Genomic DNA, 17,500 nt, shown 5'->3' on the forward strand with positions numbered 1-17,500 from the left:
CATGTACAATTGTCTGCTTTTTCCTACGTTATCAATTGCTTATGTCATGTTGATCACAATATAATATACTGGTTCTCTGTTGAATCGTCTTACCCCCCAAAACATCAAGGCATAAGTTTATCACATAAGTCAGAAGATTGCAAAATGTTTGAACATGTCATAATCTGTCAAGCATATTTTCAATATTTTTTTTTTTTTGGCAAATGTGTCCTAAATTAGTGAAGATATCCGTTGTGATATGTTGTGGGCCTGACAGACAGGAACATCAGCCTAAGGGGTGTTTCCCATGTTTACATCTCTAATTTTGTAATTTTTCCAGATGTGCTATGCAGTGCTCCAAAACAGTCTTTTCTGTATCACAATGACATGTTCCGTCAACAAATGACATTACAAACAGTGAAAGTGTAACTGTGTCCCATAGCTTACATCAGAAAATACTTACAGTGTAAGTAGTACACTGGTTTATGGACAACATGGCTAAACATTTTGACTGTTTTCTTGGTAAACAATGACAGAAGGACTTCTGTCATTCTGATAGCACTGACGTGTTCACTGACATAAAGACCATAGAGCTCCGCTGTGTTTCCAAACTTTTTAAAAACACATCAATGAGCCACACTGCTGCACTTTGTGACATGTTCCTTTATCACTGTGAACACACACACACACACACACACACTGTAGTTTATTTTAACTCAATTCCACGCACTGTACACCGTCCCCCTGCTGGAAATGCTCACTACACCTCCAAGTGTGGATTCATCCGCTGCTGAAAATAGTTCCCAACAAATGATGATATAAAAAACCCACAGTGGCGAGCTGTTTTAGGAATTCCTGAGCCTTTTAAAAAATTTAACTATATATTTGTGAGTTATATGTGAAGATTTATTTTAGGAACCAATGGGCTTGAGTTTGAGGAACCCGGTCTCATCCCAGGGTGGGAAATTCAGACGCTTTGAGCAAGCCTGACAAAAGTGTCAGTATTTGATTCACAAGATAACCTTCAGTGTCCGCAAGAGATCCTGGGCATTCAAGGAACTCCAATGTGACCCATCCGCCGCCACGTAATGTACTTATTTCAAACCAAAACACATCTTTTCCTGAACCTAACTAACAAACTGCATATACCACATATTAAAAAGGCGTCTCATACCCTTCAGCGTGTTTTGGAACGCTGAAGGGTACCTTGTGCGTCAGATACCAACGCTTTGTCAGGCTTTGTTTAAGCGTCAGTACTTCATGCCCTCAGATGAGACCGTGTATGTATGTTTAATGAACCTGGTTAAAAATAATTAATTGAATGATCATACATCCCCTCCAAATCTAAATAAATGAAAGCAGGAGGCCAACAGATTTTCTGCCCTCTGAATAATCCACTGGGGCCTGCAATTAACAAAAATAATGAAGTGACATTTCTACAAGAAAGAGGAATGAATTAGATGTTGCTGAATCTCTGAGGCTCAACAGAAACTTCTAGCGAAGAGCTAAAACAACATCACACTGAAAGCTGGAATAACAACACGGCTGTCATTTGCTTTTCTTGGCGTGGAAACGAGCCTCTTTAGCCGACATGTTTTACGACGGCGTTCGCTCGCTCGTAGCAGCATCCTCAATCAGTGAGCAGCTGAAAAGACAGGAGGGAGTTTTAAATAAAATCTCTGCTGGGTGGAGAGCTTTTACTCCAAAACAGATCTGGAGCCAGAAGCAGAATTTATGAAGCCAGAAACCTCAGCGGTTGGTGATATAATGACTGAGTCAAAGGGACTGATCAGCAGCACTATCAACACTCGCTCTTGTGCAGCTCGATTACTTTAACTCCTACTGTGTGTTTCCCCTGGATTCTACCTTTAACTAAAATTTTACCTTTAGTCTTACAAAATCTTTGTTAACTCATACTTGTGGTAACTGTTTTTTATTTATTTATACTGTAATGTTAATTTACAACTTGAAATGTTAAATTATGGAGGGCAGCACAGAAAATTTGAATGTACAACAATACAACTAAAGCTGATGTCGGACACAATACCAACACAGTCCCCGCAAATTTGTGCAAATTAGGGCTGCAACTAATGATTATTTTCATTGTCAGCTAATCTGTGTCCTCAAAGGTCTTGATTTGTCCACAACCCAGCTGTGTACAGTGGCTTTATCATAGCTTTGTCACTGCCTGCTGCAGCTGAGAACAACACCAGGAGAGTTGTACTAGTGAACCAAAACAATGAGCTAAAAGATAGTCACCTACAGCCCCAAATATTTAGCATTCTAGATATCTGTCTGGCATCGGTGAGTCTGTTTGATGCAACGTTGAGTAGTTCAGACATAACGATCGAGTGCTCCCTGATTTGCCCCGATCACCTCCCGACTGCCAGCGAGCTCTGCGACATGCAAATCAGGTTTTAAATTATGTTGTTCGAACTAGGCTTAATAAACATCTGTGGGTAGGTCACTACTGTTTTAACATTGCACATAGTAGTAGTCTGATCTATTGTTAATATAAGCATATTGATTGCGTCAGAACAGAAACCTTCTTTATTCAAAGGAAAAGCATAAACGCAGTACTTAACACAGGCCTTTTATCACTAAATAAATTAGTAAATAATAAATGAAAAGATGACACTGTGCTTGGACTAGATCCATTTCAGTCTGCAAATAATTTCAGAAAAAAAATCTCACATTTTTAAACTTGTTTTAAGATGTTTTAGGTCACATTTCTTTTTTCATATACATATAGTAACTTTAATTATGTGATTTAGGTACTAGGACTGAGTGGCAGACAGATAACAAAAGAAAGAGAATAGTGTGAGAATAAGATGATTGTTTTCTTCTGTTTAGTACTTTTCTTATTAAAACGTACATTTTCGTATTAAAACGTCAACGATATATAATTTAACTTTGGCAATAATTTAACTTAACACTTTTGCCAATAGAGAGAAACAGAGAGATGGAGAAAGACGGATGGTGGAAATGAGGGAGAAGACTGAACAAGACTCTGTACTTAGCATGCTGGCAACCAAAACGAAGTTGATTGATGTTGTTAGATATTGCAGAGTGCAGTTACACGCACGCGCACACACACACATTCACACACTCGTATACAGCATCCCACCCCTGCTTGTGAGAGCTGTGGAGTGATAACTTAATATACTTGGACTGTGTGGATAAAGTGAGCCAAGAGGTGAACACACACACACACACACACATACACACACACACACACACACATATTGCAAATTGACACTGACATGTGTAGCACCACCCCCACAAAACCTCCACCACACGCACACACACACACACACACACACAAAGGGTGTAGTGTGTTTACTCTGTGTTTATGTGTTGTTATGAAGTGTGAGAGCATGATGTGGATTTAGACTCTGATTTAGAGAATCAGCGTGAAGTCATAACGCAGGCAGCAGAGAGAGTCCATTTGTCATTTAAACATGTAGACACACGGAGCAGGTTTTTTAAAAATCATATTTGCTCAAATCGGATGCATTGTTGCTGCTAGAAGTCTTGTCCTCTTATAATCCATCATAATTGAGGGTAGAATTGCAGAAATATACCAAGCATCTCTGACATTTTGAGTGGGAGATATGCAGAAGTCAGTATTTAAAATAATCTAAAGTAAGACTTATGAAAACTTTAATTTCCTTCATTAAATATGCTGTTTTCCTGTAAATACAGATGCTGTAGATCTATGATCTGGCTTTACAGACAATTGTATTGATATTCCAGATACCAAACTACAGATATTTCAATTACTTGGAAGTTTAATCATCTAAAATACGGTAATCTGAAATTCTTGACAACATGTAAAAAACTATTTACACTACTATAAAAGACCCTCAGTATATTCTAACATTTTGACAGTAATCAAAAGGCAAGACTTTTCCCCTGTACAGTACCTGCCCAGGGGGTTAATAATTGTAAAAAGAGAAGAATTGTTTGCACACTTGTGCTAATATGAGCGTGTCATTTAGAGTTTTGAATGTTGTATCTAACAATAGTAGACTTTAGCAAGACAGTGTTGCTTTTGGTTTTCGGCATCAGATTTGGATGCCTCCCGGTTACCTGTTCTCATCACGACCCGGATAAGTGTTGGGAAATGGATGGACAGACCCGTCTCATAAGCGTAAATCAGGATTCTCATTCCTTCTACCTTGAGATGCTGTGGATCACCACCAAATGGAGTCAGGCAGGAAATCAGCATGCGGAAATTCTCCAATCAAAAGGCAAAACTTTCTGAGACTGTGAAATGTTTTTCCTAAAGCCTCTCTCTCTCCTCACTTTGCTTTAAATCGATCATCACCTGTCCTGGTTATTAGCAAAGTCCATCAATTTCAGAAAGAGAATTGAGGCTGCCGATGTGTGAAGTTGGCAAGTGCAGCTTTTAGTTTGCGGAAAATCTCCTCACCAACTATTTTTAGGGACATTACTGCGGCGTATTGACATTTGCTGAAAATCACAGGGGACCTATTTTATTTCAGGTGTGAAAAGCCTTTTTTTATTCAACATAACAACCGGCTAGAGTCTCACACACAGATACAAAGCACGGCTGAGGGAATGGAAAGAGGAAACTCAGCGTGGACCAGCTACACGGTTAAGCCCATTAGCACAAAGGTGAGACAGGATCAGATACTGTCTGGCAGTTTAGTGTGAATTTACCAGAGGTGATAATAGTCTAATATACACACACACACACACACACACACTATTGCACCAATAAAGACGTGTGTGCAGAGAGAACGTGTGTCCATACGCACACACACTTACAGCTCCAGTGTGGAAGTGGTGATGTAGTGAGTGATGTGTCGATGGAGTGCTGCTCCAAACTGAAAGGAGCCTCGCAACACGTTTCTCAGAGCGTCTCACCTCTCTTCCGTCTCATCATCCAACACAGTTTGTCAAAATGTATTAAACAAAAGAAAAATAACTTATTGTAGCATTACCAACTGTACATAAACAATAAAAGAATAGATGAGCTGTAAAAATGTTTAGAAACCGTTTAAGGGGAGATTTGGAATTTGTCTCAATGATGTTTGATAAAGTCACATTTTAAGTTATGTGAACGCTCAGATGTTCATAAAATACATTATTTGCTTGTAGTATTTATGTTTGGTGGCGTATCTCTGTTCCGGGACCCCCCTGCCTCACCATGTGCCTACGTGGAAAGCCCGAGGCAGACAGAGCAGCAGCAAAGACCCCCAAGGGTACAGAATAGAGCAGCAATAAATAAATATAGAAATACATAGATTGGTCAGAAATAGCCTGAAGCTAGGGAGGCGGTGGGTTACAAGCATCTTGCAGAGAAAGCAGCAAAGGTAGGCAGGCTAAAGCAGCCTAAATAAGATACTTTGTATGGCTTTGCCAATGATTGCTAGGGGGGATGTGGGCTTGACATGACACGGGCTCCTATCAGCTGATGCACTATGACTGAGAGCTGAGCTTGATCTCGTTGCCTGCCTGAACTAACGCTATGCACAATGTTTTTTTCACTTTTAAGGTTAAAGCAGCAGTGGGGTATTCTTTTTGAAATAACGTTTTGTCATTTTTGCTAAAACTGTCACTATATCCTGACAGCAGTACATGAGACAGACAAGTGTCATCCACTGCTCATTCACACACTGCTCAGCCCCATCTCTTCGCACATGCTCCCACGTCAAGCTCGTTATCTTCAACACGGCTTCAGAAGTTCTGCAGACACAGTGTCTGAGAAACAACCACTATCAATGAAAGAACTGCATTACAAATAAAACAGACTGGAAATCCCGGTTTCATCAGAGTTGCGGACATGCTTCCTCGCATCTTTGTTGACAACAACCCTACTTCTGAAGAAATTATTGTTTCTTGTTGTGTCTCCATCATCATTTCTAGGTGGAGGAACATTTTCTTTTCTTTTTTTCGTGCACGTAACTTTTGTATGTCAACATGTCATGAAAATTTTTGGGGGTATTCTCTAGTCTTCTCCTTCAGTTCAGAACAAAAGTGTAGCTTCAAATGTACAGTATGTATACCTAAATATTAAGGCAAACGCATATAGAGTCAATACAGATCACAGAAAGACTGCTTGCTGTTAGCAAATGGAAAAATCTAACCTCTTCTCCTTTATTTCCCCCTGGTCTTTGTGTGTGTCTGCAGGAACATTTCTGGAGTATAGATAAAGCTGAGACTAAACTGCCTCCTAAACTGACCATCCAGGTCTGGGACAATGACAAGTTCTCCTTCGACGACTACCTTGGTAAAACACATGGCTATGTGTGTGTGTGTGTTTCCGTTAGTTATTGGTTTGATGAATATGTGTTTGGACCTTTTAACAAAGCAGAGAAACATTCGTCATGTTTTTACTAGTACATAAATACACTTTCCTTCATCTTATCTTTAGCGAGAAATGCTGCTTCTCTAGTTGGTTGTCAGAGGGTTTATAACCTGAATAACGACACATAAACACGAACAAAACCATTGTCTAGAAAAATATGTCATCATATCAGGTACAGTTGAGTTAAGGAGTAACAGAAGAGATTCAGGTGGATTAATCACTATGGGATCTTAGCTATCATACTGTTGACTTCTTAATTAAGTAAAATGTAGTTAGTTGTTTGATTTTGATCTACTCACAAATACTTACTGGGAATGGACCCATATTTCCTAGATTGCTACCTATTTAAGTAAGCTAGAAACATACATACAGGTCTTTTGGTTGTAAAAATACAGTTCATTCACATACTGTTTGACATTTAGACAGTTTTCCCCTAAGCTTTAGGTGGTAAATCCATCCAGGAAACCACATGTGCGATGTGCGTTCAGACAAACTACTGCGATAACATTTATCTTTAGAATTAACGCCCTTCCATTTCCACTGTGTTGGCACATTTCGCAGTGAGGAAGGGCTGATTTTATTTTTTCTGCTCGAGACTCAAGCTGTCAAAATTCTGCCTTTCCTTCACCCCTGACGCTGCCCCAGACCCGTCCCTTGAAATAACTCACCGCCATGCCTCTCCTCTTTCACTTCATTTCATCTTTTCTTTTCTTTGCCAAAGAAGGGAAGATGACGGTGTGTAGACCGAGCGTGCGTCTGCAGTGTGAGACGGGGAAGCAAGATGAGGAATCCAGACTCTGATCTGTTCCTGTCTGTCACCAGCGTTTTCTCCAGCTCGAGTTTATTCACCTCATACAGTCAGTGGGTGTGTGGCCACCTCAAAGCATTTTTTCCATTCCTGCCTGTCTTCAGCTCGTCAGCTCGGACCGCTGACTGTTAATCTTCCTGCGCGGTGTGAGGGTCAGACACGAGCCATATTCCTACGATCACATTGTCAAACTGCAGAAAACTCTGGAAAAAGCGGACATCTAGTCTCTGCACAGCCATTCATCAACTCACAATCCCTCTACAATGATCAAAACTGTACTAACTACCCTCCACCACAGGATTGTCTATAATTCACTCATAACACACTCAGTAATTAGTCATTAAGACAAACTGGCTACAGGGAGGGCTGACACGGCTGGTTTATGCAGATCTGGGTTTCCCAAAAGCATCTTAAGCCTAATGTTGTAACATCCATCTTTCAACCCCTTGTTTAGCTTAAGGCAGGTTTCCTGAAAGCCCCGTAATTTAAGACACTCTCAATCGTACATTGAAGAGTGGCTTCTTCCTTCTTCCTGCCTTCTGCTCCTAGAAGGCTTATGAGCGTCTTAAAGGGCTACGAAAGCTGCAGGAGGAAAAGCAGACTACATATTTCATTGACGTTATTGTTTTTGTTCAGTAATAAGGTGACCTTTGATGTTAAATGAAATCAGAGTCCAACTTCAGACAATATTAATTCATTAAAGCTTTCACAGACACTCTGTGTGTGTGTGTGTGTGGGGGGGGGCATCCTCCGCCACACGATATTTAACGGATTTGTTTGGAATAAATAGAAAAAAGAAAAACTTGATGGTTTGCATGAGCTGTGTAAACAAAGAAAGAAACAAATGGCTGAAATATTTTTAAAAATCAATGAAAACGAATGAAAAATTACCATTTTAATCGCTAAATCCAACACAAATGCTCCTCAGTGGCTAGTTCTTGACTCGGTGACTTTACATTTGTTACTCCTGAAACCTCATTTTTGTTTAAATGGAGAATTGTAATGTTCAGTCTTGCTGTGGAAAGTAACTACTGAAACAGAATTTCCCCCAAAACAATTTACGACATTAATAGAACACATTTTTTGAAATCACTTCCATTTTTGCATCAAGTTTAAAAGCAATCTCCCAGTTTGGAAACACTGAAGCAGACAATTAGTTGGATTAAACTAGAAAGATCTTTACATACAGAAAAATAGCCTCCTGGTTGTCATGATTTCATTTTCCCTAATCCTCCAGCTCTGTGTATGTATTGAAATGTTTCTTTAGGTCACCTGGTGATGGACCTGAACCACATGCTGCGTCCGGCCAAGTCTCCAGAAAAATGTACCCTGCAGCTGCTGGCCCAGCCAGTGGACAAACTGGTGTCTCTGTTCGAACAGAAGACCGTCAAAGGATGGTGGCCCTGCACCTGCGAGCAGAACGGAGAGAAGATCATCGCTGTGAGAATACAAATACATCCATACAAAGACACCCATTCCTTCATCAGTAAACTCATAGAGAGACGCTCATGGACACCAAAAAAAATCAAACCGTAATAACATAATCAGTCTAGGTCAGCTTTAACCTTCTTGATTTTTTAAAACAAACTGAACAATAATGATGCATTTAGCTCAGCAAAGTCCACTGAGATGTGTGTGAAATTTTATTTTTCTATGATTTACCATGATTTGATCTGAAACAGGATGTTAGTCTGCAGCTTCATAAGGATTTTGAATTTGTAGCCATGATCTCAAAGCAGCAAAAACAAACAAAACACCATTTTGTCATTTCCAGTCGTAAAATAGATAATTTTGTTGGACATTCACTGTCTCACCACCATCAGTGGATTCACGGATAGGGGTCACCAACTAGCCCTGCATGTAGTCACTACGTCATCAATCTTCTCGGTGGGACCGCACCTGAAGGGCCCATTGTCTCTGTTGCAGGGGAAGGTGGAGATGTCTCTGGAGATCGTGACGGAGCAGGAGCACGAGGAGAGGCCAGCAGGCCACGGCAGAGACGAACCCAACATGAACCCTCACCTGGAGGAGCCTCAGTAAGTCTAAAAAAACACACACAGTCACACCCTCAAACATGCATGTATGGCTTCTCATCCTCTCCTCTCCTCCCAGGCGCCCAGAGACCTCCTTCCTGTGGTTCTCCTCCCCCTACAAGACCCTAAAGTTCATCCTGTGGAGGCGGTTCAAGTGGTTCATCATCCTCTTCATCATCCTTTTCTTCATCTTCCTCTTCATTGGCGTCTTCCTCTACTCATTCCCGGCAAGTTTGAGTCTGTGTGTGAGAAACTGTCACAGTGCATGGGTGGAAATAGAGGAAGAGGAATATACCATAAAATGTGCTTTTAAAAAAATGAATTTTCACAATTAAATTAAAATTATTATCTTATTTTCATAGTTTCATTTCTTTCTTTTTTAAAGATTTTTGTTTCTTCAGACAGCTGATAGTATAGATTCAGACAGGAAATGAGGGGAGAGACTGGTCTTCCAGCACCAGGACGCCCCAGGCCATTTCTATCAGTCATTATAACTTTGTACTCAACATAGTAATCACTGAGTTCCTATGAACAGGATGAAATCAATACTAGGTCGGATGGAGCAAGAAACACGAGCAGTCTGGTTCAGGTTGTAAACATCACTTAGGGCTCAGAGGAATATTTAAAACTTAAAACTTTATCTGGAAGAAAAAACATAAGTGAGCACACCTGAAATGTTGCGCAAGCACGTATGGTAGATGTGCCTGATCGTTGGACTTCTTTTTAGCAATACTGCGTTTCCAAATTTTAGCACTTAATGTGGTGATAACCAGCGGGACTGATGGCCAAACCTTTATGTTTTATCAGTATGGAGGACAGTAAATGAAAAGCTCTTTAAATACCTGGTAATGGAGAAGAAAGGAAAATTAAGGGAATGACAAAGAAAGACAAGAAATATGGAGAAAATGACTAAATATAAATAAGATGGTATGTGGATGAGAAAGAAGATGAGATCTTTATCTGTCTTTCGTGTTAGCACGGCTGAGGAAAATAACCTTGTATCCATTCTTCTTTTCCTTTTCATGCTACAGAACTATGCTGCCATGAAAATGGTGGGACCTTTTGGACTGGCCAAATCAGCAGAGTGATGACGGAAGAGACGAGGGAAGTGGAAAGAGGGGGAAAAAAAGGAGAAGAAATAAAATGCAAAAAAGCTGAAACAATGAAGAACAATGTGAACAAGTGAAATGAGACTGAATTTAATGGATTTTCATGTTATTCTTCTTTCTTTTCTGTCATCTTGCTGGAGTTGTTTAGAGTGAGCGATAACTGCAGTGGTGAACTTCATGTTCAGTCTTATCTGTTCCAGATAAATTGACACACTTTTGGACAGATAGACCTGAGGAGCAAAGGTTCACAAACTCCTCACACATGTGTGCGTCCACTGATGTATTTACACCTCACTTTCTCTCCATTGACCTGAAATGCTGCCCCAAAAGCATTTACAAAAATAATATCAGATCTCAGATAAGTCACCTATTTCATCCCTCTTTTGTTTTCCCTCACGCAGAGAAGAAGATTAATTCTTCCTTCTCCTGTTTGCGTCTTCTCCTTTATCTCATTATGTCCTTCCTTGTCTTCTTCCTCATCTGCCCCTCTTCTTATCCTCGTTCCCTTCTTTTCATATGCGTCTTCTTAACTTCCTTATCCTTCTTCTTCTTTCTCCTCCTCCGTTTTCCCATCCTCCCTTCATCTCTATCCTCCTCTTCTTCCCTCTGCTCTTTGTGTTCTCATATAGTCCCCTCTCCCCCTCCCCCTCCTACTGGCTTTCAGCACTCTCAGAGTTCAGCGGGTTAAGTCAGCGATTTGATCTTGTTGATCTTGGGGTTTGAGCTTTATTAGTACAAAGTTTTTAGTTTGATGAATGTATGTAGATAAGCAGCACACACACACTCACACACGTTATGTGGGTTAGTCTGTCTTTTAACTGTCTGTCTATTAATCTGCATTCTGCTTTTCTGTGTGTTTGAATATGCACACATTTACGTATGTGTGTGACATTCCTGACTGTGTGTTAAAGTGGTCCTGATTGACCACACACACACACAAAGGCAAGTTTATATATATATATATTTACATATTTACATATACACACATCTCTCTCTCTCTCTCTCTCTCTCTCTCTCTTTATATATATATATATAGACATACACAGACAGACAGACAGACGTGTGTTGAGGTCCTTAAATAGCCCCCTGCTGACTTAGAAAGCAAGTAGACACTGAAGGGAATTGTCAGTTGAACAAATTCGTAATTAAAAAGACATAAAGAGGTGAGGTAAACATTTACTCCACTCTGTTCTTCTCTTATTAATTTCTGCATCTTGTTCTTCTCAGTGGTTCCTTCTAAAGTCCAAAGATGTGAGTTTATTCGTTGGGTGCAATCACACGTTGGGTTACTTTGCTTTGGTCCATTCCAGAGTGGAAAAGCTGACTTTGTCCCATTTGGTTCATTTTAGGTTCACACCAGCCAATTACGAGCCAACCAGGCCTTGTAAACAAACGTCACATGCGGCTCATTTATTGGACAGAGTTTTGGCAACCTGTCATCTTGCCAGGTCAGAGAGGGTTTAACGCCACTAACCTCAGCATATGTCACAGTAATTTACCTTCTATGGAGTTTGGTGAAAATCCGTTCACAAAGCATTAAAAAATATCTGATTTTGAGAATCAGTCCCCAATTTTACTTCAGAATCCAGTTCGTTCTGCGCGGCTTCCTAAGCATGAGAGACTTGCTCACTTTCAGATGTCAACAGTTGTCTCCTTGTACCCATTAAACTCTTTTTCATTTTGAGTTGTTTCCTGCAGAGTTCAGATTATGGTGTTGCTCCTAAGAAACCACTGTGCATTTTGCTTGGAGGTGGGCCGAGACCCGTCGTGCTGACTTTGTTCAAATGGCTTCGTTCTCACCTGTGACAAAAACGTAATAAAAACACTGCATGCTTCTGGGAATGAAAACCTGTTGAGGTGCAATAAATTCATATGCAGTTGACTAAAACCCCTCAGAAGTAGATGCATCATTACTAAGATGAGTTGAATCAAGTGCTCCATGATTATTTTTCAGGGATTTAGAACCACTACGTTGGTCTAGGTTGAGTTATGTTCATTTCTATGCACCATTGCGCTTCCTTTTTTGAATGTAAGCAGTTTTTACTGGTGGAAAAAAAAAGTGCAGATGCACACTGTGAACTTTGCGATCAGTGCCAACTTGAACCAGTTGTGCTCTTTTTCACTGCTACCTTAATGTGCCGGATCTAAATCGTTTGGAGCAGGTTGTGTCTCTTAAATTGAGATCCGCAAAGAATCATCATAGAGAAAGTTAGAAGCATATAAAGGTTGTCAAAAGGTTGTTCAAGCACAGCCACAAAGTACATTGAGATGAGCTGTAAACATGTATTTATGCTTGTAAAACTAATAAAAAAATGGCAACAATAAATTATACTTAAATGTGGCTGCTGAAGAACAGACGTTCCGCAACAAAGCCGTGACTTTGCCGTAGTGCAACCAGAACGTGACGCAACCGGATCCTGTGGACATTGGCCGTTATATATGCCAAAACTTAGACACTGAAATCTTTTTAACTTAAGTTCTTGTGGGAATTGTTTGACAGCTTCTGTAAGGACTTATACAAGCCCTGCTTTTCATTTAATATAAGTATTATTACTGTTTGTACTTCATGTATTTAGCTGTTTTGGAGATTTCTGTTTGGCATCATGTGGTTCAGGTTAAATTCTCAAAAACAAGTATGTGCTTCTTCTCGCTGTTTACACTAAATGAAATGATTTTGTGTTTGGAAGATTTAATCTTACCATATGCTTTTGTCTAATTGTTGCTGAAAATGTGTCTTCAGATACCAGAAAACATAAAAGGGTTCTTCATCTTGGATGATACAAATGAATGTAAATAGTTGATCGTTTGACTTGAATATAGTTTGGTCGAGAAAATTGAGCGGCGCACTTGAGAAAAAGCAATCAACACTGGGATTCATACCAAGCATCAGAAAGCTGGAGGGACAAACTAATGCTCCTGGGTTGTCGTTTTCCACAAACTTTTTATTATTACGTTGAAGATAGAGGCAGCAAAAAGGAGGTCTGGCCAAAAATCTGTTAAAATTGTAAAAATAAATAGTAAACAGGCTAGTCATATAGCCCTAAATGACATAGCTGTTGTCTTTAGCCAAGAATAAATATAAAAAAATCTAAAATATGTGGTAATTCTTTTTCAAATAACAAGAACAAAATTAATTCACCAGATGAGATACATTTATGCTGATTTATGTCAGGATCTTTGCCTGGATTGATGCTGGTTTTATAAACTTGTGTTTTTTAATTTTAGTGTTGGTATCTTGGTATCTTGGTTGGTATCATATGTGAAAGAGCTTTAAACATCTTGCTGATGTAAATCTACAAGCCTCCAAATGGAAAAAAAACATTATTTAGACAATCCTGTTGTCAGTCGCCATGTTCAGTGAAAACCTTAAGATGCCTTCATTCTGCAAATTTGTCTTTAAAACATTGACTCAGTACTGTTGTTGCCTGATGTTATCCCTGTCAGTAATAGTAACGTGCCTTTTAGCCTTTAGCTTTGCTGCCTTGACATATAGTAACACTAACTTGTGCCTCAGCATGAATTGAAACTATACAGAGACTAGAAATACAAAAAATGCTAAATATTTTAATTAGCTATTGCTTCCAGTTGCCTTTATAAAGCTCAAAACACTAACATTACTGTGGAAGTTAATAAATTTAATTTTACATCCCACATTCACCTAAAAGTACTTAACTAAAATGTGTTACTTTTAAGTTTTACTTTAAAGAGCAATTTAGCACTGAATTAAATGGGGAATATTGAAAATCTGCTACTGCACTGATCTCTGATTGTTGAAACGTTTCACTTACAGTCATGTCCCAGAAACGTCACTGATAGGGGTGTGTCCAGAAGTGAAACATGTTTGAAAGTTTTGACTCCCTTTGTCTTGAGTTGAAGTCTCCGGAAATATGTATGCTTCGGCTTTACACACAAGCATCCTTCTGCTGTTGACAGTAAAAAAAAAAAAAAAAAAAAAACTCCCGATGCCATAAAACTGCACGAAACAGTAAGTCTTTCTTTGTGAAAGTGGAAACCAGTTTTAAATCCAGTATGGCAGTGTTGATGATGTTTTAACGTTTTCTGGGAGACGCAGACTGAATGTATCCTAAACATGATGTGTATCTGACTTCATATCTACAATGAGCAATACTGTGTGCACTGCATTATGTGTTAGTATTATCAATAAAACAGCATTTCTGATTAGCGAATAGTGTGTTCCTTTACAGGATGGTGTATGAGTAAGACTACAAGTACAGCTACTAAGAACACTTAATCCTAAAAAGTCAAGACACCCTTAACCCCTTGCCACTGAGTGATGCAGTTTACCTACAATACCACACTCCTCCTCTGAGTCAAAATCAGGTCTAATCTGAACACACAGACATGATACACATCTTTTTAGATTCACCTTCAGAGGATAGCAGACTCTCACATGTCCATTGTCACAGAACATCCAAAAATCCACTTAGAAAGTTCAGAGACAAGATGTGCTCCTTACAAGTTTAGAACCTGAGAATCAAAACGTATCGGCCTCATAGTAATCCAGTGATGGGTGCACTGCAAGCAGGACCTGCTAATTGCTAATTCAGCACATTTTTAATGGTGCTAATTTACCAAAATATAAACAAATATAGGCTGAAATAAATGCTCAAGTTGTAATGCAAAGCATAATCAACATCATTCATATATCGCTGGAACACTTTCCTTTATCCATTCAGACGTTTTCCTTGTGTTGAAAACCTGTAAAGTTTGAACCTGGTTAAAAATGTGTGACTGTAAATGTGGTTCCATTCTTTCCGTGTTATTTATTCTCCAATGTCATTACTCCAAGCTTTTCTTCTGCTTCCTGATGAGTGCTAGGAGTGAGAAAGTATTGGGTCATTTTAGTTGGCGTTATGATTTGTAATTTTGGTTATGGTTCCGTTAAATTGCATTGGTTTGGTGAAGGTCCATTTCAAGTTATAAAACCCCCACAGTTTAATAAACTCACAGTGATGAAAAAACAACATTTATATTCTTACAAACAAGTATACGTTTCAGGCATGAAATCAGGCATGTGTGTGTGTTTAAGGTACATTTATGTATATGTAAAAGAAAGACTGGAATAGTATGCAGAGTGCATGTGTGTTTAATTCACTGACCTTGGGGCGAACCGGCAACGTGTGCAGAAGTCGGATTGAAAACTTTCTTTCTCCCCTGAGCTCCCACAACCCTAAATTATTATTTTGTCTTACCACCTCACCCTCTTTACTCCCTTCATCCCCTCCTTCCCTCATCATCCCTTCTTCCACTCTTCCATCCCTCCTGATACCACATCACTCCCATGCTGTAACCTCTCTTTCCTTAACTCGAACATCTCATGTTCTCCCTTTAGCTCGCTTTCTCAGGGGTGTTGTTATGGTCAACGTGAACTGCAGGTGAACCTCTGACCACAGTGTGTGTGTGTGTGTGTGTGTGTGTGTGTGTATGTGCAGTGTGGGTGGGCTGTGGTGGTGGTCTGTCCTCGCTCCTCCATCTCTCTCTCTCTCTCTCTCATTTTCTTTGACCTTCCCTGTCTTCCTCCTCTTCCTCTCCAAACACACCTCTTCTCGTCCTCACCCTGCCCTGACCTCCCTCTCCTCCTCTACCCCTTTTAACTCCTCCAGTACTTTCTCTCCTTATCACTTCCTCTCATACATTTGGTATTCTTTGGCTGCGTTCACATCGCACAGTGTCCCGAGTCAGATTTTTCTTTCTAGAATGTGATGGTTTGTAATCTGAAAAGCTGCATTGTAAATCCAAATAAAACTCCCAGACACATCAAAGTTAAAACCAAGAACAATCAAAAATTATATATTAAAAAAATGCTACTATGGAGTCTGGTGTCCTGTAGACATACACTGTGCAGCTTAACTTTAATACAGTGCAAAAATAAACTGTGAAAGTCGTCGGGTCATGTGCAAGCTCAAGCTGATGAAAAAGAAAAGTGAAAGGCAACATTGTGCTGTAATGCAAATGTTATTGGGAATCCACCTACTCTTATTATTTACTCACATTTCATTTGTCATTTTTTAAATGATTATTTTCTTTTTTGTACAGTTTTTTAAGAAGTTTTCTTTTTTTGTTTTTTGTTTTAACTTGTTTTAGTTTAATTTCTGCAGCTGCATTTTTTTCTTAAAATTGCAACTTCTGACTTTGTTGTTATTGACTTCATCAGACTACATCAGTAGAATCAGCTTTACTTCCACAAACACCACCAGTAAGCATTCAACTCCTCCAGCCAATCTGTCTGTACTCAACACCCTCAATCACATCCATCTCCCCTTCATCAGCCTTTCTCTCCCTCCTCCCAACTTGTTTTTCTTCTTTCTCCTCATCCTGTTGCCTCATCTCACTGCTACGTTAATCACTGATTAAAGGTTTTGTTTACAGCCAACGTACAGAGGTGAATTCTCTGACTGTGTGTGTATTTAGGGCAGCTTTGAACATGGAGGGGTCAAAGTGCACCTCATTCACCAGATGTGATGGAAAATGACTGGAGGGGAGGCTGGCAAACAGGACTGTAGTTGTTTCATTATCACCTCAAACACACACATACACACACACACATAGCGGCGAGGAGGACTATAACATCAAACACTTACGGCAAGTAAAACCACAGTAGCCCCATCTGTACCTGTGAAGCTATCCTTCACACTGCCAAAGTTCAGACCAGTGATATCAGCTTACAAACTCACACACATATGTAGACATATGATATCAGCTTGCAAACTCTCACCACACACACAAATGCTCACATGTCTACAGATGTGCGTTAACAGCTTGCACCGACACCTCTGAGGCCATCCAGAGAGCAAATCCCTGCACTGGGTTTGACTCGATGAAGCCGTCTGTCAGAGAGCGCTGATGTTCACTGTTGGGCTTCTAACTCAAGCTTACATCGTTTTTTTGGATGAAATTTAGGAAAAATAAATTATTCCATTGTAGTCCGGTCCAGCTGCAAAACTGGTCTGTGTAAGATGTTAAAGGAACCAACAAGAGCTTTTAGATGTTTAGTCAGTTGATCGTTGGTAAGGGAGATATAAAATGACCTCCATGTGGTTCCTGGTAGACAATATAAAAACATAAAAGCAGTCTTGAAGTGTCTCATATTGGCATAAATCCAGATTAGATTCTCTAATCCAACCATGTTTTCCCTGTTCCACTGATGTAGCCTCACTTTTAGCCAAGAAAAGCCATAAAATAAAAGTCAGTGATTAAAATTTAAAGCAAAAAT

The 17,500-nt window shown here is 39.6% G+C and overlaps 1 protein-coding gene across 8 annotated transcripts in view; it reads left to right on the top strand.

Annotated features, from left to right (window-relative positions):
* Positions 1-14,448, top strand: part of dysf (dysferlin, limb girdle muscular dystrophy 2B (autosomal recessive)) — a 112,192-nt gene extending 97,744 nt beyond the window's left edge. For all 8 annotated transcript variants that reach the window (XM_046064127.1, XM_046064126.1, XM_046064125.1 and 5 more), the window contains 5 exons: positions 6,139-6,238; positions 8,392-8,564; positions 9,051-9,160; positions 9,237-9,384; positions 10,189-14,448. In XM_046064127.1, the coding sequence (XP_045920083.1) occupies positions 6,139-6,238; positions 8,392-8,564; positions 9,051-9,160; positions 9,237-9,384; positions 10,189-10,245 (588 nt within the window). In that variant the 3' untranslated portion in view covers positions 10,246-14,448. The remainder of the gene's footprint in view (positions 1-6,138; positions 6,239-8,391; positions 8,565-9,050; positions 9,161-9,236; positions 9,385-10,188) is intronic.
* The last annotated feature ends 3,052 nt before the right edge of the window (positions 14,449-17,500 follow it).

This window comes from Micropterus dolomieu, linkage group LG12 (genome assembly GCF_021292245.1).
Source record: "Micropterus dolomieu isolate WLL.071019.BEF.003 ecotype Adirondacks linkage group LG12, ASM2129224v1, whole genome shotgun sequence".
Classification (NCBI taxonomy): Eukaryota; Metazoa; Chordata; class Actinopteri; order Centrarchiformes; family Centrarchidae; genus Micropterus; species Micropterus dolomieu.